The sequence below is a fragment of the Camelina sativa genome, chromosome 10 (genome assembly GCF_000633955.1).
Source record: "Camelina sativa cultivar DH55 chromosome 10, Cs, whole genome shotgun sequence".
NCBI lineage: Eukaryota > Viridiplantae > Streptophyta > Magnoliopsida > Brassicales > Brassicaceae > Camelina > Camelina sativa.
Window position 1 is genome coordinate 22916164 of NC_025694.1, and position 22691 is coordinate 22938854.

Genomic DNA, 22691 nt, shown 5'->3' on the forward strand with positions numbered 1-22691 from the left:
AATGGTCAAATGGGTCTAAAACCAATTTAGCCCATTGATATATGGTCTAAACTAATTTGGACATGGGCTGTCCAATAACCCAAAAAAATTAGGGTTTTTACAATTTGGGGGAAACTTTTTTTTCTGCATTTCGTCGCTTCTCTCTTTCTCCTCTTTCTCTCTCAGCCTCTCAGGCGATAATCGATTCTAAGTTTCTCTCTCAGGCGATAATCGATTTCAAATCATCATTCATCTCGTCAATCGTCATCAAGCATCTCCTCTGCGGCTCTGCTTCTCGTGATCTGAAGCTTGGAGCTTCAATCAGATCTAAAACTCTACTTTGCGAACTTTTGAAAAGGTAAATTTTGTGGGTTTACTCTAATTCGTAATTACTGGGTTTGTGGGTTTGTGGGTTTTACTCTAATTACTCTAATTACTGGGTTTGTGATGTTGATTTTTATGTCCACAGATGGACAAATCACTAAGCTTGTGTGATGATAACTACATCGTGAGTGATACTGAATGGGATCGACATATGCTGGAAGAAGAAAACAATCTGGTGGAAGATGAAAACAATCCGGTGGAAGATGAATCTCTCATGGGTGAATCATCTCATGCTCAAGTGAAAAGAGGTAAACGTAGACATTCAAGGTGTTGGAAAAATTTCACTATAATTGTAGAGAGAGATAAAGATGATAAATATCATATTATATGCAACCACTGCAAGTATAATTATCACTTGAATCTGGATAGGAATGGAACAACTACTTTGCTTAGGCATATGAAAACTTGTTCCAAAACTCCTGGTAGTACTCCTAGTACTCATAGTCGAAAGATTGATATGATGGTGTTCCGTGAGTTGATTGTTGTTGCCATTATAGAGCATGATCTTCCTTACTCATTTGTTGAATGTAGAAGGATTAGGGAAGCTTTTGCATATGTCAATCCGAGTATTGAGTTTTGGAGTAGGAATACTGCAGTTGCTGATGTTCTGAAAATTTTTGAGAAGGAGAAAAACAAACTTAAGCAGATTTTGAGTGAAATTCCGGGTCGAGTTTGTTTTACAACTGATTTATGGAGAGCAATAACCGTGGAAGGTTATATGTGTTTAACTGCACATTACATTGATGCAAATTGGAACTTACAAGCCAAAATAATATCGTTTTGTGCTTTTCCTCCACCTCATTCTGGTGTTGCATTGGGTATGAAGTTGATTGAGTTGTTGAAAGCATGGGGTTTAGATAAGAAAGTATCTACTATTACTGTAGACAATGCTTCATCGAATGATAATATGCAAGGATTTCTAAAAAGGCAACTTAGAAAGGATTTGATCTGTGGTGGAGAGTTTTTTCATGTAAGGTGTGTAGCTCATATTTTGAATTTGATAGTTCAAGATGGATTAGATGTGATAGAGAAAGCTTTAGATAAAATTAGGGAAAGTGTCAAGTTTGTGAGGATTTCAGAGTCTCGAGAACAGATGTTCCAAGGGTGTGTTGAAACTGTTGGGATTCATACTAAAGCTGGTCTTGTTATGGATGTGAGAACACGTTGGAACTCAACCCATCTAATGTTGTCTAGAGCGATCCAATTTAAAGATGTGCTGCGTAAACTTGCTGAAATGGAGCCGAGTTATAAGTGGTTTCCGTCTGAATTGGAGTGGTCTAGAGCAGAGCTTATATGCGAGTTCTTGAGGCCATTTGATGAAATAACAAAAATTGTTTCAGGCTCTAAATATCCTACTGCGAATCTGTACTTTATGCAAGTTTGAAAAATTGAAAGTTGGCTTGAAGTTCATGCAATATCTGAGGATGAGACCATTTGTGAAATGGTGGACACCATGAAGCGGAAGTTTGACAAATATTGGAAAGACTACAGTGATATACTTGCGATTGCTGCTGTTTTGGATCCAAGGTTGAAGTTCACTTGTTTAGAATACTGCTTTAGCACTTTAGATCCATCAACTAGCAAGTCTAAGTTGGATCACATCCGCAAGAAGATAGAAAAGCTGTATGGAGTTTATAAGAAGAATCCTGTGAACACCGCTGCAACTTCACAAGTTATGGAGGATAACCTACCATCTGGATATGGTGTAAGTAACTTATTCTGTTATGTTCTTTGTCATATTATCAGTTCTCTCTATTCTTATTATGTTCTTTGTCATATTATGTAGGGCTTTTATGCATTTGTTTCTCAAAAAGCTGGAACAGGAAAATCGGCTTTAGATATGTACTTGGATGAACCAGCTTTGGATATGGTTGCGTTTCAGAGTTTGGATGTCTTGAAGTATTGGAAAGATAATGCAGCACGTTTTAAAGAGTTATCTCGCATGGCATGTGATGTACTTTGTATTCCTATAACAACAGTGTCTTCCGAGTCATCATTTAGTGTGGGAAGTCGAGTTCTAAACAAGTACAGGAACCGTCTACTTCCATCTAATGTGCAAGCACTTATCTGTGCAAGAAACTGGTTAAGAGGTTTTGAGGAAATTAGTAAGTATACTAACTCTTATAACTTGATTTTGTTTTGTTTTCTATGAATGAAGTGATGGTTCATTAATAGTTTTCATTTTGGTAGGTGGATCCGAGTTTTTTGAGGAAGATAAAGAAGAAGAAGAAGGAGAAGCACGAGAAGAAGAAGGGGAGGAAGGAGAAGGTGTAAGAAAGAAGATTAGAGTATGAATGAGAGTATGAGACCATTAATTTAAGTATGAGTATGAGACCATTAAGTATGAGTATGTATTGGATTTATAACTTATTTATGGATTTAGTATGAACTTTTGAGTGTTAATGATGAATTTATAAGTTTAATCTTAAGAATAAGTATTTGATGAGTTTATGTATAATCTGGACCCCATGGACAACCCAATTGGTCATGGTCCTATTTAGTTTGGACATATTTGGACATGGTTTTATTTGGGCTTAAACCATGAATGTCCAAAAAATGGAGGTGTCCAATTGGACAGACCCATTTGGACATGGTCAGCCCAATTGACATCCCTAGTTCTCTCCATAAGGGAGGATGGTAGAACCGAGATTCTCTATATGGTTAGTCATACACTACTGTGATGTAAATTTTTTTAATTCAAAACATTTTTTGAGCCAACAATTTTAGTGATTAAAGAACTATGCAAAAGTGAAACTAAAGAGACATATAATAGTTGGCTTAATTTGTTCATATAGATATTTTCTAGATGATGGTAAATAATATATATGTAACATACAATATACACCTAGGTGTAAAAAATACACTTTGAATGGTAACATACATAAAAGATCTATATATGGATATAAATCAGTGTATTACAGTATAAAAAATAAATAATGTACAATATATTTTAATATATTTTTATTAAATTTTCTTTTATTTACAAAACTTAAAATCCGTACATTGGGCGGGTCCTTTTCTAGTTAGTTATAAAATTTAAACTTTCTACCATAATTTATAAACCAAAATCGACATATAACGTTGTAAAATCAAATTTCAATTTTAGGTGGATAATTCAAATTTTTATTTTAAATACTTTTATTAGGTGGAATATTCTTATTGGCTAAAACAAAATAAAAAGTGAAATATATAAAAAAAAATTCTAAACCCACAAACTTTCTCTTTGATCACTAAAATTTTATGATTATTGTTTATTATAAGATGAAATATGTTACATTATAACCTACTCAATATTTGCAAACACTTTAGATTAAATTGTGCTAAAGAAATTACTATGTAGTTTTTTTTTAAATTTACTTTTCACATTGTGACACTCTGGTTTTCGGAGAGTTTTAAAATAATTGATTTGGTCACCTATATCATCAAAGTGCACTTATTTATCAGTTAAAGACCCTGAGAGAAGTCTAAAATTAAGCGTGCTTGTCCTAGAGTAGTTTTAGGATGAGTTACTTTCCTAGAAGTGATTCTTGAAACTGTGAGAGTAAGGACAAAACACAGAGAAATATCATTTGCTGATTTGTAGGATCGGTAAATAAGTCTTTCAAGCCTCCCGGACGTGGCAAACTAGTCGTCGAATATGGGTGAGCCCATAGTTTTATATTTGATTACATGATAATATCTATTAAAAGCCCAAAACATCTATTTACAAAAAAAAAACAGTTATGGCTTAATAACTTGACCATATATTTGAGAGCCATAGTCCCATCCTATAGACAGTCACTAATCAATAATTTTTTTGCCTTTAAATTATTTTTCTTTCATGAAAATGTTGATTTTACATTTTCCATTTTTAGTTAATCATATCTAAAGACTTAACTCTTTTTGACCACTCATGTGTAATCTTCTTCTCCGAGTTTTGATAAATTCTTTTAATGAGATTTTATACTTTTCTAGTGGTTTTAAGTATCTGTTTTCAACTTTTGATCATAATATCTCTTTATTTCATATTCATATTCAATTATTTTTCAGTTTGATTCTCTCAAAATTGGTGTAAACATCGTTTTCAATGGTGTTAAGATGAAATTTTCATAGAATATCACCAATTATGAAAGTTTCATCTTTAATGAAGTCCACCGAAGTCTTGTTACTACTGATGCATCTTATACCGTTTTACAATTTTAAAACTGTTTCTCGGGTTGAATACCCTTTCTATATTCGATCCAAAAGGATAAACTTATGGTGGGAAAAAGGAACAATACTTGGGTGGTATCGTGGTAAACCCTTGTATTCAACACCCTTGCACCATCTCAAATTACATTTAAACAAAAGTTAAAATTATTAAAATAAAACATATTAAAAAGTAAAATTATTGACAAAATTATTAGTTTTATTAAATCCAAACCAGCACATAATCTCGTTTAACTGTTAAATCTAAACTCTAATTATCTTATATTAAGTCAAACTGATATATAACTTCGTTTAATTATAAAATTTAACCATAATCCTACTTTATAAACTCAAACCGACATATAATCTCATTTAATTGTAAAGTCTAAACCCTCCTTCTCCTCTATAAATTCAAACAGACATATATAATTTCTTTTAATTGTAAAATATAACCCCTAATCCATCTATATAAACCCAGACTCACATGTAACCTCGTTAGTGTAAAATCTAAGCTCTAATCCTCCATTGTAAATCCAAACCCACATATAATCTCATTTAATTATATATTTAAACTCTAAATCCTCATTTATTAACATAAACTGACATATAACATCATTTAGTCATAAAATTTAAACTTTCTACCATACTTTATAAACTCAAATCATCATATAACCTAGTAAAATTAAAACCCAATTTTATGTGGATAATTTCAAAATTTTATTTTATTACTTTTATTACGTGGCAGATTCTTATTGGCTAAAAAAAAAGTGAAATATATCAAAAATTTCTAAACACACAAACTTTCTCTTTGGTCACTAAATTTTTTGATTATTGTTTATTATAAGATGAACTTTGTTACCTTATAACATATTCAATATTTGCAAGCATTTTAGATTAAATTATGCTAGAGCAATTACAATGTAGTTTTTTTTTTGAAAATTTTTACTTTCACATTGTGACACCCTGGTTTACGGAGAGTTTTAAAAGAATTGATTTGGCCACCTAGGTCACCAAAGTACACATATATTTCGGTCAAAGGTCATGAGATAACTGCACAGTTAAGTGTGCTTGTGATAGAGTAGTTTCAGGATGGGTGACCTTGCGGCATGTGATTCTCGGAACTGTGTGAGTGAGAAAAAAAAACAGGGAAAGATCTTGTGGTTATTTGTAGGGAAGGTAACAAGTTTTGAAATCTTCAGGACGTAGCAAACTAGAACTTCAGAGTAAAATGTGCTTATGCTAGAACTTCATAGTGATTGTTGGAATTTTGCGAGTGAAGACAAAACACATGAAAATCTAACATGATGATTTGTAGGGTCGCTAAACAAATCTTCAAAGCCTCTCGGACATAGCGAACTGATCGTCGGATATGGATCGGTCCACGGCAGGGATTGGATGAGTGGCCCATTAATAAATGTGGGCTTATGGATTGGGAATGGGCATGAACCCCACTAAGAGAGATGGTAATCGAGGCATTACAAGTACTATCAGAGTCGAATCTAGAGTAGGCACACACTATCGGGGTGATGGTCTTGGTGCACACCGAGGATGTTGTGATCTGTTAGTGGGGGTAAATTGTGACACCCCGGTTTAGGTACATGCAGAGATGTTTAAAAGAATTGGTTTGGCCACCTATCTCACCAAAGTGCACTTATCTTTTCGGTCAACGGTTCCGAGAGAACTCTATAATTAAGCGTGTTTAGGCTGGAGTAGGTTCAGGATTAATGATCCTTTGGGAAGTGATTATCAGAACTGTGCGAGTGAGAACAAAACACCGACAAAAATAGCACTTGGTAATTTGTATGATTTGTAAAAAAAATTTTAAAGCCTCTCGGACATAGCAAACCTGCAGTCATATATGGATGGATCCAAAGGCCGAGAGTGGATGTGGAGCCCACTAAGAAAAATGAGTCTGTGGGACGAAAATGGACATGAATTCCAATAAAAAATGTCAGTTGGAACGTTACATACAAAGTTTTATATTTGACTACTTTATAATATCTATTAAAAGCGCAATACATATATTGACAAAAAACAATTATGGCTTAATTAATACATTGACCATATATTTGACAGCCATAATATCATCCTATAAACAGTTACTCATTAATACATTTTTGGCCTTTCAATTATTTTTCTTTGACAAAAAAATGCTTTTTACAATTTGTAGTTAATCATATCTAAAGACTTTACTCTTTTTGACCACTCATGTGTAATCTTCTTCTCCAAGTTTTGATAAATTCTTTTAATGAGATTTTATACTTTTCCAGTGGTTTTCAGTATCTGTTTTCAACTTTTGATCATAATATTTCTTTATTTCATACTCATATTCAATTATTTTTCTGTTTGATTCTCTCAAAATTGGTGTAAACATCGTTTTCAATGGTGTTACGATGAAAATTTCATAGAATATCACCAATTATGAGGATTTCATCTTTAATGAAGTCCACCGAAGTCTTGTTACTACTGATGCATCTTATACCGTTTTACAATTCTAAAACTGTTTCTCGGGTTGAATACACTTTCTACATTCAATCCAAAAGGATAAACTTATGGTGGGAAAAAAGAACAATACTTGGGTGGTATCATGGTAAACCCTTGTATTCAACATCCTTGCACCATGTCAAATTACATTTAAACAAAAGTTAAAATTATTAAAATAAAGCATATTAAAAAGTAAAATTATTGAAAAAATTATTAGTTTTGTCAAATCCAAAGCAGCACATAATCTCGTTTAACTGTTAAATCTAAACTCTAATTATCCTATATTAAGTCAAACTGATATATAACTTCGTTTAATTATAAAATTTAACCATAATCCTATTTCATAAACTCAAACCGACATATAATCTCATTTAATTGTAAAGTCTAAACCCTCATTCTCCTCTATAAATTCAATCAGACATATATAATCTCTTTTAATTGTAAAATATAACCCCTAATCCATCTTTATAAACCCAGACTCACATGTAACCTCGTTACTGTAAAATCTAAACTCTAATCATCCATTGTATATCCAAACCCACATATAATTTAGCCATGGTCATGCACTCACCTCTTTGCAGGAAGATTTAGACCAACAACAACAAATCCTACACTCCCAGCAACCTTCTAACACGTTCCTAGCCCTGGATCTTCACTCCCACAGCAAGATCTCACCAAAAACACCTTGAAATCTCACAAACACTCACAAAAACCTTTAGAAACTGTTTTCTCCTTTTCTCTCTCAAAAACAACACACGGCGACACAAAATACTCTCCAAACCCTTATGTCGTCAAAATCCCACTTAGGTAACCCGGTTCAAAGGTTTCCAAAACCAAACCGAACCAAATCGACGATTAAATCAATCTGGCCGAACCAGAAATAAATGGTGTCGATCGACACCGGGCGTTACAATTCTCCTCCACCAACATAGATTCGTCCTCGAATCTCGAATAACACTCAGCCAAGGACTCCCGTGCTACCGTCTCCACGGCCCGCACTCCTCCGACCGATATACGAAAGGTTACCTCTAGGAGATAGACTCACGCTCCAGGCATTATTTGCTCTTGACTTTTGGACTTTCCTTTTCTCATAGGCCTAAACCTTGAGTTTTATCGGCTTCTCATCAGACTGAAGCCTTCATGCCATAATATTGGCTCCTCATCAGACCTAAGCCCGCATGCCATAATGTATAAGGAAGTCCAATACTCGTCTCTCGGGTTGCCACCCTACAGCGCGCCCTTGGATCGTCATCAGAAGTCGATATACCAATCATGCTCTCAAGCCACAAATTCTTAGAATATGACGGTACTAGGAGAACCTAGGTCCCCAAGAGTCGCGAGAAAACAATTATGAACACGTCTGAGTCCTATCCCTATCCAGGTTTCCTTCCCGTGGCTCGCGTAAGACAACACAATGTCCTACCAACCACATATCCCCTCACTAGAATACCTCATGACCACACAAGGATCATCTCACTGCCCAACGGGCCGCCACAAAGGCCAAACAAATATCCTAAACAGGACCGCCACAAAGGCCAAAAAAATGTCCTAAACAGGACCGCCAGAAAGGCCAAACAAATGTCCTAAACAGGACCGCCACAAAGGCCAAACAAATGTCCTAAACAGGACCGCCACCAAGGCCACTCGTCCCGAAGGACCGTCACAAAGACCATCTGTCCCAAAGGACCGTCACAAAGACCATCTATCCCGAAGGACCGTCACAAAGACCATCTGTCCCGAAGGACCGTCACAAAAACCATTTATCCCGAAAGACCGCCTAAACAGGCACTCTGGCTAAACAGCCCACCACAAAGGCCACACAATTGGCTAAACAGCCTGCCACAAAGGTCACACAATTGGCTAAACAGCCCGCCACAAAGGCCAAACAATGGCTAAACAGTCCGCCACAATGGCCACACAATGTCTCAAAAGACCGCCATACACGGGTACAATGACTCAAAAGTCCGCCATGAAGGCCACACTAGCCCCTTCGAGGCTCACAACCACTAAAAATGGAGAATTCTAACTCCCATCAAACTTTCCATTTTTAGAACTTTCCACTTTTGGAATATTTCCTCTTTTATAAACTTATATTTCAGGAAACCTTTCCTCAACACCATCACAGTCCCAAAGGACTCTCATCAAAGGAATCTTCTTTTTCTGAAGTTCCTTGATCCTCCTCCCAAGAACCCTCACTGGTCTCGCCTCCAAAGTCATGTTAGGCTGAATATCCTGAGGAATCTTAGCCAACAACTGATCATCCTCACAGAGACACTTCCGCAACATAGACACATGGAAAACCTTATGGAATGCTCACATAACCTCAGGTAACTCCAGTCTGTATGCCACTGGTCCAACTTGCTCAATCACTCTGAACGGACCCATATACCTCGGACTCAACTTAGACTCGGTCAATGACCTGTTCGGACCCCGCAACATGGCCATCTTGAGGTACACTCTATCTCCAACTTGAAACTCAAGATCTCTCCTCCTCCTATCGGCATAACTCCTCTGCCGATCCTGAGCTTCCTTCATGTTCAGCTTGAGAACCCGAATCTTCTCCGAAGTCTCCTGAACAAAATCTGCCCCGTACATGCTCCTCTCCCCCATCTGAGTTCAGCATAACGGTGTACGACACGACCTCCCATACAAAGCCTCATAAGGAGCCATGCCCATACTCGCCTGGTAACTGTTGTTGTAAGCAAACTTTACCAAGCTCAAATGATATGCCCAATGGCCACCCCAATCCAGCACACACATCCTCAGCAAATCCTCCAACGTCTGGATCGTCCTCTCTGACCGTCCATCTGTCAGGGGATGATAAGTTGTACTCATATGCACCTTAGTGCCCATCTCTGACTGAAATGCCCTCCAGAACACCGAAGTGAACTTGGAATCCCTATCAGACACAATGCTCGCTGGCACCCCATGCAACCTGAATATCTCCTTCACATACTTCTTAGCCAAGACTGCTGCCCCATCAGTCTTCTTAATGGCCAGAAAATGTGCCGACTCAGTCAATCGGTCCACAATGACCCGTATAGTATCAAACGTCCTGGACACTAGGAACCAACCACGAAGTCCATAGTAATTATATCCCACTTCCACTCCGGAATGGGAAGACTCTTCAGCAAACCACCTGGTACCTGATGCTCAGCCTTCACTAGCTGACAGAGGGATAGTACCTCTTGATATCACGGTACATCTTAGTCGCTCTGGGATGAATAGAGAACATGCTCGCATGAGCCTCTCTCAGGATTTCCTGCCTCAACTCCTCATCCTTAGGCACACAAATTCGCCCATGCACCAAAATAGTACCATTAGCCGAAACCTGATACTCTGAATCCACATCCTTTGAGGCATTCACCAGCCCCAAATCCTTTTCCTGAGCCAACTGCACTCTGCTCAACAGATCTGCTCTATCAGTTTCAACCAAACCCAACGGCTCCTGAGAAACCGCACACAAGCTCAACGCACTTATCTCTCCTACCAGAGACTCCATATCCTACTCCTGAGCCAAAGTTGCCCGCTTCCGACTCAGAGCATCCGCAACCAGTTTAGCCTTACCAAGGTGATAAGCTATCTCCAGATCATAATCCGCCACTAGCTCCATCCACCGCCTCTACCTCAAGTTCAGCTCGGGCTGGGTGAATATATACTTCAGGCTCTTATGATCTGTATACCTTTGCACCATAAACATAAGATCTCCAAATCTTCAGGGCAAAAACTACAACAACCATCTCTAAGTCATAAGTAGGATAGTTTTCCTCATGCTTCCGCAACTGCTGCGAAGCGTAGGCAATCACCTTCCCATGCTGCATCAACACACACCCCAAACCAACTCTGGATGCATCTGTATACACCGCATAAGGTTCTCCCTGCTCAGGCAAAACCAAAATTGGAGTAGTAGTCAACATCTCCTTCATGCTTGCAAAGCCTTCCTCACACTCCTGTGACCAAACAAAAGGAACATCCTTCCCTGTCAACTTAGTCATAGGACGTGCTCTGCTCGCAAACCCCTGCACAAACCTCCTATAGTAACCTGCCAACCCAAGAAAACTCCTGATCTCTGTGGCATTCTGCGTTCTAGACCAATCCCTTATAGCCTGAATCTTCTCTGGATCTATAGAAACCCCATCTGCAGACAAAATGTGACCCAGAAAACCCATCTCCCGCTGCCAGAAACTACACTTGCGCAACTTGGCAAACAACTTCTGCTCCCGCAAGTTCTCCAGAACTGCCCTCAAATGCACTGCATGTTCCTCAGGACTCTTAGAATAAACCAAGATGTTGTCGATGAAGATGATGACTGAGACGTCCAGGAACTCTTGAAACACGCTGTTCATCAACCTCATAAAAGCTGCTGGCGCATTTGTCAACCCAAACGGCATCAACACGAACTCTTCAACCCATACCTCGTCCTGCTACTTGACGCACCACATCGACGCTCCCGACGGTGAAGTGATAAGACGTAAGAATCCCCTTTTTTCTTCCTTAGCTCTACTAGACTAATAATCAAGTATGCTCACATCAATTCACCACCACCCGAATATCAACACCTCTTGTCCATCCAAGAACCTCTAGTAACTTGTCTCTTAAGGAAACTTCCACAAGATAGCTTATTACAAAATTAGCTTCCCGCTTAGCAATTCTCCCCAGCAAATCATCAATACGAACATAATAAAACAAACAAGTACCATACGTTCACATATTCTGATTCACCGCATCGAATTCTTTGCAAGCTGCCAAATCAAACCACTTGCCTTGTTTCCCTCAACAAACTTACCAAAACCTTGAATCTAACAACCCTGTCCATCTCCAATGAATGTAAACCAAAATCGTCGCAATGTTTAGATTACCCTGCCATAAAGGCTTCTCGTGAACGTATGCATCTGGAAAACATGTCTTTCCCGGCTCAAACCTGCTGCAACTCCCCTTCCCGGGACTCCAGCACCACCGGCCTCACAATCCTGGCGCAACAGCCACACATTCATAACCGCTCTGATCGTAAAACCCTGATCCATTGGTCAACACATCCAAAACCCGAGATTAATCCAACCTCAATCTATCGAGGTCTACATTCAATCGGTTTGCTTATACTCACGTCCTAGGCATTGCTTTCTCCCAACTCCTCCACCCTTACGTCGCAACCTTCGAGCCATACCGATCTCACTCTTAGACCAGCGTCTTCGAGTTATATTGTCTTACTCATGGACCACAATCCTCAAGATCTCGGTATGAGGGGAACTACTCATCCCCTTAGGAGAACATCACCCCCTATGCCACTCTCGGAGCCCTCAGCCCCTCGAGCTATCGGTATTCAGGAGAATCACCATCCCCTCAGGAGCAACAATCCTTAACGACTATAAACATCTCCCGACCAAAAGTACCTCCTATAGTCCGAGTATAACATTGCAATGNCTCACGTCCTAGGCATTGCTTTCTCCCAACTCCTCCACCCTTACGTCGCAACCTTCGAGCCATACCGATCTCACTCTTAGACCAGCGTCTTCGAGTTATATTGTCTTACTCATGGACCACAATCCTCAAGATCTCGGTATGAGGGGAACTACTCATCCCCTTAGGAGAACAGCACCCCCTATGCCACTCTCGGAGCCCTCAGCCCCTCGAGCTATCGGTATTCAGGAGAATCACCATCCCCTCAGGAGCAACAATCCTTAACGACTATAAACATCTCCCGACCAAAAGTACCTCCTATAGTCCGAGTATAACATTGCAATGTTACACCTGCCCACTCAACTTCTCATATCAACCTGGATTACCCACCAAACAGAGAAATATCTGATTCAACTACATATGAACACCTATCTGCCCCTCTAGGCTCGATACCTCTCGAGAAGAATCTCGTACCGGTCATCTACAACTGCTCCATCCTCCTAACAAAGGATGGATAGTCCTCAACATCCGCAGCCCTCGGCTGCACCCCGCCACATGCGGTACAACTGGAGCCTGCACTGGTAACCCTCTTGATAACCGCTCCCACAGCACGCCAACAGATCCGCCAAGCGATCATCTCAACCATGGGCTCCACCTGCTCCAACCCCACACTTGGGTTCCCAGCACCCCCGGCACGCTCACCGGCTAACCCCCTCTAGTCCCTCCTGATACGCTTGCGATCCTACGACGTACCTCCTCGTGGAACTCTGGACCACACACTTGCTGGCCTTGGAAACCCGTCCGACCACGACCACGACAATGCCCACGTCCACGACAAACAACTCAAAGAACTTTAACCATTGCACTTCCAAGAACAGAGGCTAACAAGCAATCTTAACATAACACAAAACCACATAAACATAAACTCACCGTGGAATCACACTGTAGGTTCGAAGAGGATGTTCTAGGACTCCATGCCACACAAAATTGACTAACTCATATAATCAATCAAAGCATGCAATCCCAACATCAACAACAGAAACCTAGTGAACCTAAACCTAGAACTGTAAGGGCTCTGATACCAAACTGAAACGATCTGACCCGTTTTTAAAAAAAATAATAAATAATAATAAAATTATAATAATAATAAATAAACTACAACTAGTGGTCCCATACCCACTAGCCACCTAACCACAATCACAAACAACAGCGGAATAACAAATACCAATATCCAATAATACTCAATAATAGAATAACCAATATCCAAACATAATCATTCCAATGTCAAACAACATGAAGCAAGGAACCGGCAACCTAGCAAGTTCTAAAGACCCAACTCTAGCAACCTAACAATGCCAAACAGCAACCAATCGAGTCCCTAGAACATCCTCCTCTTCATTGCCTTGATTCCACGATCACACTTTGCCTTTACCTGCACCACAAACACAAATTGAGATGCATGAGTATTTGATAAACACTCAGTGAGGCAATCCTCCCATATATTGGGCTATACAAACAAGCAACAGTGATTCCAAAGTTCCAAAAAATCAACAAGCAAGTCATACAAACCAGGAAAACAAACATCATCTCGCTGGAAGGGAGGTGTCGACCGACACCAGCCAAGTGTCGACCGACACTACCCCATAGTGTCGATCGATGCGTGATTTGCTTGTGTCGACCGATACCAAGTGGTGTTGAGCGACACTCCCTCTGCAACCACAATCCGCTCAAAGCCGAGAGTCGATTCTCGCTCCCCAACCTCTTCCAAATCGTCCAATACTTAAAACCCAAGCCAAATACGTCCATAGCAACCTGTAGCAACCAATCCCAGCAAGAAAAACACACAAAACAACAACAAACAAGCAAGAACAAGGAAATCAAAGGCTTAGATTATTCATGGTCATGCACTCACCTCTTTGCAGGAAGATTTAGACCAACAACAACGAATCCTACATTCCCAGCAACTTTCTAACACGTTCCTAGCCCTGGATCTTCACTCCCACAGCAAGATCTCACCAAAAACACCTTGAAATCTCACAAACCCTCACAAGAACCTTTAGAAACTGTTTTCTCAACGGCGACACAAAATACTCTCCAAACCCTTATGTCGTCGAAATCCCACTTAAATAACCCGGTTCAATGGTTTCCCAAAACCAAACCAAACCAAATCAACGATTAAATAAATCTGGCCGAACCAGAAATAAGTGGTGTCGACCGACACCACCCTTGGTGTCGATCGACACCCACCCCCAAAACGCAGAGTTTGGTTCGCGGGCGTTACAGCGAGTGAGGACAAAACACATGAAAATCTAACATGATGATTTGTAGGGTCGCTAAACAAATCTTTAAAGCCTCTCGGACATAGCGAACTGATCGTCGGATATAGATCGGCCCACGACAGGGATTGGATGAGTGGCCCATTAATAAATGTGGGCTTATGGACTGGGAATGGGCATGAACCCCACTAAGAGAGATGGTAATCGAGGCATTACAAGTACTATCAGAGTCGAATCTAGAGTAGGCACACACTATCGGGGTGATGGTCTTGGTGCACACCGAGGATGTTGTGATCTGTTAGTGGGGGTAAATTGTGACACCCCAGTTTAGGTACATGTCGAGAGGTTTAAAAGAATTGGTTTGGCCACCTATCTCACCAAAGTGCCCTTATCTTTTCGGTCAAAGGTTATGAGAGAACTCTATAATTAACCGTGTTTAGGCTGGAGTAAGTATAGGATTAATGATCCTCTGGGAAGTGATTATCAGAACTGTGCGAGTGAGAACAAAACACCGACAAAAATAGCACTTGGTAATTTGTATGATCGGTAAAAAAGTTTTAAAGCCTCTCTGACATAGCAAACCAGCAGTCATATATGGATGAATCCAAAGGCCGAGAGTGGATGTGGAGTCCACTAAGAAAAATGAGTCTGTGGGACGAAAATGGACATGGATTCCAATAAAAAGTGCCAGTTGGAACGTTACATACAAAGTTTTATATTTGACTACTTTATAATATCTATTAGAAGCGCAATACATATATTGACAAAAAACAATTATGGCTTAATTAATACATTGACCAAATATTTGACAGACATAATATCATCCTATAAACGATTACTCATTAATATTTTTGGCCTTTCAATTATTTTTCTTTGACAAAAAAAATGCTTTTTACATTTTGTAGTTAATCATATCTAAAGACTTTACTCTTTTTGACCACTCATGTGTAATCTTCTTCTCCGAGTTTTGATAAATTCTTTTAATGAGATTTTATACTTTTCTAGTGGTTTTCAGTATATGTTTTCAACTTTTGATCATAATATCTCTTTATTTCATACTCATATTCAATTATTTTTCAGTTTGATTCTCTCAAAATTGGTGTAAACATCTTTTTCAATGGTGTTAAGATGAAATTTTCATAGAATATCACCAATTATGAAAATTTCATCTTTAATGATGTCCACCGAAGTCTTGTTACTACTGATGCATCTTATACCGTTTTACAATTTTAATACTGTTTCTCGGGTTGAATACACTTTCTACATTCAATCCAAAAGGATAAACTTATGGTGGGAAAAAGGAACAATACTTGGGTGGTATCGTGGTAAACCCTTGTATTCAACACCCTTGCACCATGTCAAATTACATTTAAACAAAAGTTAAAATTATTAAAATAAAACATATTAAAAAGTAAAATTATTGACAAAATTATTAGTTTTGTTAAATCCAAACCAGCACATAATCTCGTTTTACTGTTAAATCTAAACTCTAATTATCATATATTAAGTTAAACTGATATATAACTTCGTTTAATTATAAAATTTAACCGTAATCCTATTTTATAAACTCAAACCGACATATAATATCATTTAATTGTAAAGTCTAAACCCTCCTTCTCCTCTATAAATTCAAACAGACATATATAATCTTTTTTAATTGTAAAATATAACCCCTAATCCATCTTTATAAACCTAGACTCACATGTAACCTCGTTACTGTAAAATCTAAACTCTAATCCTCCATTGTAAATCCAAACCCACATATAATCTCGTTTAACTATATATTTAAACTTTAAATCCTCATTTATTAACATAAACCGACGTATAACATCATTTAGTTATAAAATTTAAACTTTCTACCATACTTTATAAACTCAAACCATCATGTAACCTTGTAAAATTAAAACCCAATTTTATGTGGATAATTTCAAAATTTTATTTTATTACCTTTATTACGTGGCAGATTCTTATTGGCTAAAACAAAAAAAAAGTGAAATATATCAAAAATTTCTAAACACACAAACTTTCTCTTTGGTCAATAAATATTTTTGATTATTGTTTATTATAAGATAAACTTTGTTACATTATAACATATTCAATATTTGCAAGCATTTTAGATTAAATTATGCTAGAGCAATTACAATGTAGTTTTTTTTTGAAAATTTTTACTTTCACATTGTGACTCCTTGGTTTGCGGAGAGTTTTAAAAGAATTGATTTGGCCACCTAGATCACCAAAGTGCACTTATATTTCGGTCAAAGGTCCTGAGATAACTCCACAGTTAAGTGTGCTTGTGCTAGAATAGTTTCAAGATGGGTGACCTTCCGGCATGTGATTCTCGGAACTGTGTGAGTGAGGAAAAAAAATAGGGAAAAATCATGTGGTTATTTGTAGGGACGGTAACAAGTTTTGAAATCTTCAGGACGTAACAAACTAGAACTTCAGAGTTAAATGTGCTTATGTTAGAACTTCAGAGTGACTGTTGGAATTTTGCGAGTGAAGACAAAACATAGGAAAATATAACATGATGATTTGTAGGGTCGCTAAACAAATCTTTAAAGCCTCTCGAACATAGCGAACTGATCGTCGGATATGGATCGGCCAACGAGAGGGATTGGATGTGGGGCCCATTCATAAATGTGGGCTTATGGACTGGGAATTGGCATGAACCCTACTAAGAGAGATGGTAATCGAGGCATTACAAGTACTATCAGAGTCGAATCTAGAGGAGTGTGGATTCGAGTAGGCACACACTATCGGGGTGATTGTTGTGACAACCCGTCCCGCGGACCCCACTAGCCCACTGCTAGCTGCCCCAACAGACCGTCCGTGGATCCCGCTAGCCGTCCAAACAGATTCAAAGCTGGCCCTGCAGGGCATCGATCCTAACCCATCACTGTGGATATCCCAATCCACCAGTAGGTTATTGGTGCGCCAGATGTTCCTCGAACCCTGATCCTCACCCTTTATCAACTTTCCCACAGGACATGGATTCCAATAAAAGGTGCCAGTTGGAATGTTACACACAAAGTTTTATATTTGACTACTTTATAATATCTATTAAAAGCGCAATACATATATTGACAAAAACAATTATGGCTTAATTAATACATTGACCAGATATTTGACAGCCATAATCTCATCCTATAAATGGTTACTCATCAATACATTTTTGGCCTTTCAATTATTTTTCTTTGACAAAAAAATTGCTTTTTACATTTTGTAGTTAATCATATTTAAATACTTTACTCTTTTTGACCACTCATTTGTAATCTTCTTCTCCTAGTTTTGATAAATTCTTATAAGAAGATTGTATACGTTTCGAGTGGTTTCAGAATCTGTTTTCAACTTTCCGATCATAATACCTCTTTCATACTCATTTCAATCATTTTCAGTTTTTGTTTCTCAAAATTGGTGTAACTGTCGTTTGAATTCGGTGGTGTTCAGATGAAATTTTCACACAATATCACTAATGAAAATTTCATCTTTAATGAAGCCCACCAAAATCTTGTTACTAGTGATGCATCTTATATGCCGTTTTACAATAAAAATTTAGATCAATCTTCTCTTAACAAATGGTGTTTTCCACCAGATCTGACTGATATCTCTAGTCATCACCAGCTAAATCCTATACCATCGATCCCAAAACAAAGTCATGATTTCCTCAATCAAACTTTGGATAATAACCAAAATCATCTGGTTTACAACTCTCCCTCATATGAAGTTCCATCAAATTATCCATTCGTGAGTATCAAAACCTACTCAAGTATCGATACTTTCAAGGTACCTATGAATAGCATAACCAACAAGAAAACTATCCATTTGGTTTATGGTTTGCAGGGACATACTCTATTGGATGAAACAGTACACAATGCTGAGCTTACTAAGATGGTTTGTGTGCCAACTCTTGATCAAATGATGGGTGGACCTCGGTCATTTGATGTGCCAGTGCCAAAGAGTATAAAAAACACAACCAGAGAAATCATGAATCAACATGAAGGTCAGAAGATGGTAAAAACTTATCAAAAAGGGAAAAAAAAAATGGTGCGGACAAGCAAACATTCGAAGAAAGGTAACATCATCAAAGCGAAATGGACAAAATCTGAGGACACGTAAGTCTCCATATTTTTTTTATCATATAAAAGCAGAATATAATTCCATCACTGAAACTCTCATAACTATTTAACCGTATATATTTTTATATTATTTTCTGAAGATGTTATAATATTTTATAATATATAGAGAATTGAAAAAAATAGTGAAGGAAGTTGAGCCAAATAAATGGACAAAAATCGCAAAAAAGCTCAAAGGACGAACAGGAAAACAATGCAAAGAGAGGTGGGAGAACCATCTTCATCCTGATATTAAGGTGATCTTTTTTTCAATCTTCCAATTTTCTTAATTTCAAATATTAATATAAATATATAATAATAATTACAATTTATATGTGTGTATATATAAGGTTACAAATAAATCATGTTGCATCATCGTGATTATTTTTTTTGTTTACAAAAGTTCGTAATTTAGTGATACACATTATAATACTTACAAATGTTACAATTAATATGAAATTGAATGCAAAATGAATTAGCAACTTTTTATTTTTCACAGTTGTGCGTCCTTGTACCGTTTACTTTTACTTCCATCAATTAAAGAAGTCATTTAGATACATGACGGTAATTTAGATAAATACAAAAAATATGGGTGCGATTTATGTATATATAATTATGTAATATGTGATTTCAGGATACTCCTTGGACTAAAGAAGAAGATCAAATACTGATTGAACTACACAACATAGTTGGTACGAAATGGGTAAAAATTGCACAAAAACTCCCGGGAAGAAGTCCTAACGGTATTAAGAACCACTGGAACACTACAATGCGTCGGGTGCAAAAACAAATTGGTGAAAATTTCAACTTCGCTGATAATAACATCCTCGAAAACTACATAAGGTATGTCATAATCGATAACGATAATCTTTCCAAGACCACTGAAACCGATGGTGAAGCGACAAATACCGAAGACGATGATGAGTATAATAAAGATATGTTCTTTGAGGAGCCGGATCCGAACATGGGCGGTGGCACACATATAATTGACGTTCGCACACAGACAATTGACGTTGGCACACAGACCATGGATGCTGGCATGCAGACAATTGACACTAGCATGCAGACCAACCAACCATTAGTCACTGCGCCTACAACATCATATTATGTTCCAACGCCAGAAATGTGTCCATGGAACAATTATGCAACAGAGCTTTGTCAACCAGTGAATGACGGTCTAAAGGATTTGCTGCAATGGTGGGAGTAATATCCCATGAGGGTAATTTCTTTCCTCAAGATATATTCTAAGTATCATATGAGGAAATCTATGTATCTCTCTGTCTATCTATCATTTTTCTATTTTTAAGCAACTTCTAATTTACACCATTTCAGTATGTTTTCTAGTTGTCTTTACAAGACATATATGTTATTATATATGATATGCGGCGTTCTCTCATCTTAAACTTGTTATATACTTCAAACTTATATTGAATGAGAATTGCATAACTTATGTCTGTAACAGAATGTGGTTTTTGGATAACTAATTTAATTTCTCTAACTATAACTACAGCTAATAACACCAAATTAAATTTGTGAAAGCCAGCCCAAAATTTTCTTAAAATCAGTTAATTGCATACAAAAAGTTGTAAATATGCTCTTGTAAAATTATGAATTTGGATGGAACAAATATATAAAATAATTGTTTAAATTCAAAACTAGCTCAGTACTAGTGTTATATCACGGTTTAAACTTTATTTTATACAAAAATTTTATATATTACTTTTATAATTGTAAAATATAATTTAATATTTTATATTAGTTTTAAAACCATTTTTGATATTTTATATTAGTTATAAACCATCTCATTATATAATTTTACATTTAACTTGTTAACTGCTAATATATCATAGCTCATTACATTTAACTTGTCTTCTGCTATAAATGCATTAAATATATTATTTAAAAACATCAAATTAGTGTATTTTTGTAATTTTATTTCATTGATATATTAAATAATTATTATATTCTATACAAAATAAAGTTAACTAATTTAAAATTTTCTACAGTTTATTTTATTATATAAAATTATTCTTTCAACAAAACAATGTATGATACTGAATATAAATATTCAAAGAATGACCCGCTACTCAGTCGGAATTTTTATTTTGTTACAATTTTTTCATACATTGAACAATTTTTATTTAATTTAAAAATTCAAATTATAGCATATGTGGAAAAAATATTTTTTAGTGTTATATGGACGATATGATGGTTTATTTATTTCACAAAAATAGAATCATATAAAGATAAGAGGTGAAATATAATAATTGATTGACAAATTAATATGGTAAGTTAGATATTAAATTTTATATGTTTATTTTGATTGTATATTGTGACACCCTGGTTTCAGAGACTTGTGGAGAGGTTTAAAATAATTGATTTGGCCACCTATGTCACCAAAGTGCACTTATCTTTTCGGCCAAGGTCCTGAGAGAACTCCACAGTTAAGCGTGCTAATACTGGAGTAGTATCACGATGGGTGACCTTCCTAGAAGTGACTGTCGAAACTGTGCGAGTGAGGACAAAACACAAAGAAAGATCATGTGGTGATTTGTAGGGACGGTAACAAATCTTTAAAGCCTCCCAGACGTAACAAACCGGCTATCGAATATTGATGGGCTCACGGGCTTAGTAAGAGGATGTGAGACCCGTTAAGAAAAGTTGGCCCATGAACTGAGATTTGATATGGGGCCTACTAAGAGGTGTCGGTTGGAGCGTTACATATATATATATATATATATTGAAAGAATGCATTTTTTTCTAAAATAATTAAATTGGATAAATTAGTATTTGACATTTTTACTAATAATGACTATTATTAATTTTTTTAAAAATTATATTTGTAATGGAGTTGTGAAATAACTATGTACACTTTTAAAAATTAATTTAAAAAATGTACTTCCCAATTAACAAAGAGGGGATTTAGTAGGAAGGAAACATATAATTTAGACACAAAGATATTAAATTGTAACATGGATCAAAATTTTAAGTTGGCATCAAAATTATCACCGATTTTTCCTCCTTATGAAATTTAAAATTTAATATCATATTATTTATTTAAAAGCTATAGAAAAACCTAATATATTTTAAAGTTTTGTTTTGCAATTCGTTAGTGTTAAGGTATAGAGAAGCACAATACACTAATTCACACTTGGAACGCGTCAATCCAACGTTTTTCTATTCAATCTTATTAACAAAATTTATCTCTTACAATGATACAATTTTGTCTCGGCTCTTACTCAACCTATTCTACCCAATATGATTGAACCCGACTAAGAGTGAATCTAAGGCTCTCTCTTTTTATCTAACACAACACTCTGTGTAGATCTAAGAGAAAGAAAACCAACCCTCTCTCTTTTCTATCTAAACTCTCATCAGAGTAGATCTAAGAGAAAGAAAAAACAATTCTCTGCGCACTTAATCACCACCCTGATTAACGTCACAGAGAATTGGGAACACCTTTTCTAAGCCTTATCTTTGTGGCTTCGAAGTTTACAAACGTATCAATATTTTAGAGTGCTCAAATTGGCTTGTGGCCTACTCTTAGAATATATATACACGACTTGAGAAACCCTAGAAGGTGAATCTCCAATTACCAATGGATAAGGAAACTGTTTGCTATCATCCTTATCTTTTTGTTATTTGTTGTAGAGAATATTATTCATATCTCCAAGGATAAGAAAATTGTTTGCTGCTCAAGTTTATCATTTCCTTAATTTGCTGTGGAGAATATTCTTCATATCTCCAAGAACAATCTTGTCTCTATTTTTAATGCCAAGTCATCAACTTTCCTCGACACATCATTATATCCACGCAAGTCTTGCCACGTCAGTTCGCACATCCAATTCAACAATTCAGGCGTTTGTGATCTGATGCAGCTTTCTTATTGATA

The 22691-nt window shown here is 36.9% G+C and overlaps 1 protein-coding gene across 1 annotated transcript; it reads left to right on the forward strand.

Annotated features, from left to right (window-relative positions):
• On the forward strand, positions 18729-20104 carry LOC104719640 (transcription factor MYB98-like). Its single transcript, XM_010437596.2, has 3 exons — positions 18729-18799; positions 18930-19056; positions 19434-20104. The coding sequence occupies exons 1-3, from the start codon at positions 18729-18731 to the stop codon at positions 20004-20006; spliced, it is 771 nt and encodes a 256-aa protein (XP_010435898.2). The 3' UTR covers positions 20007-20104.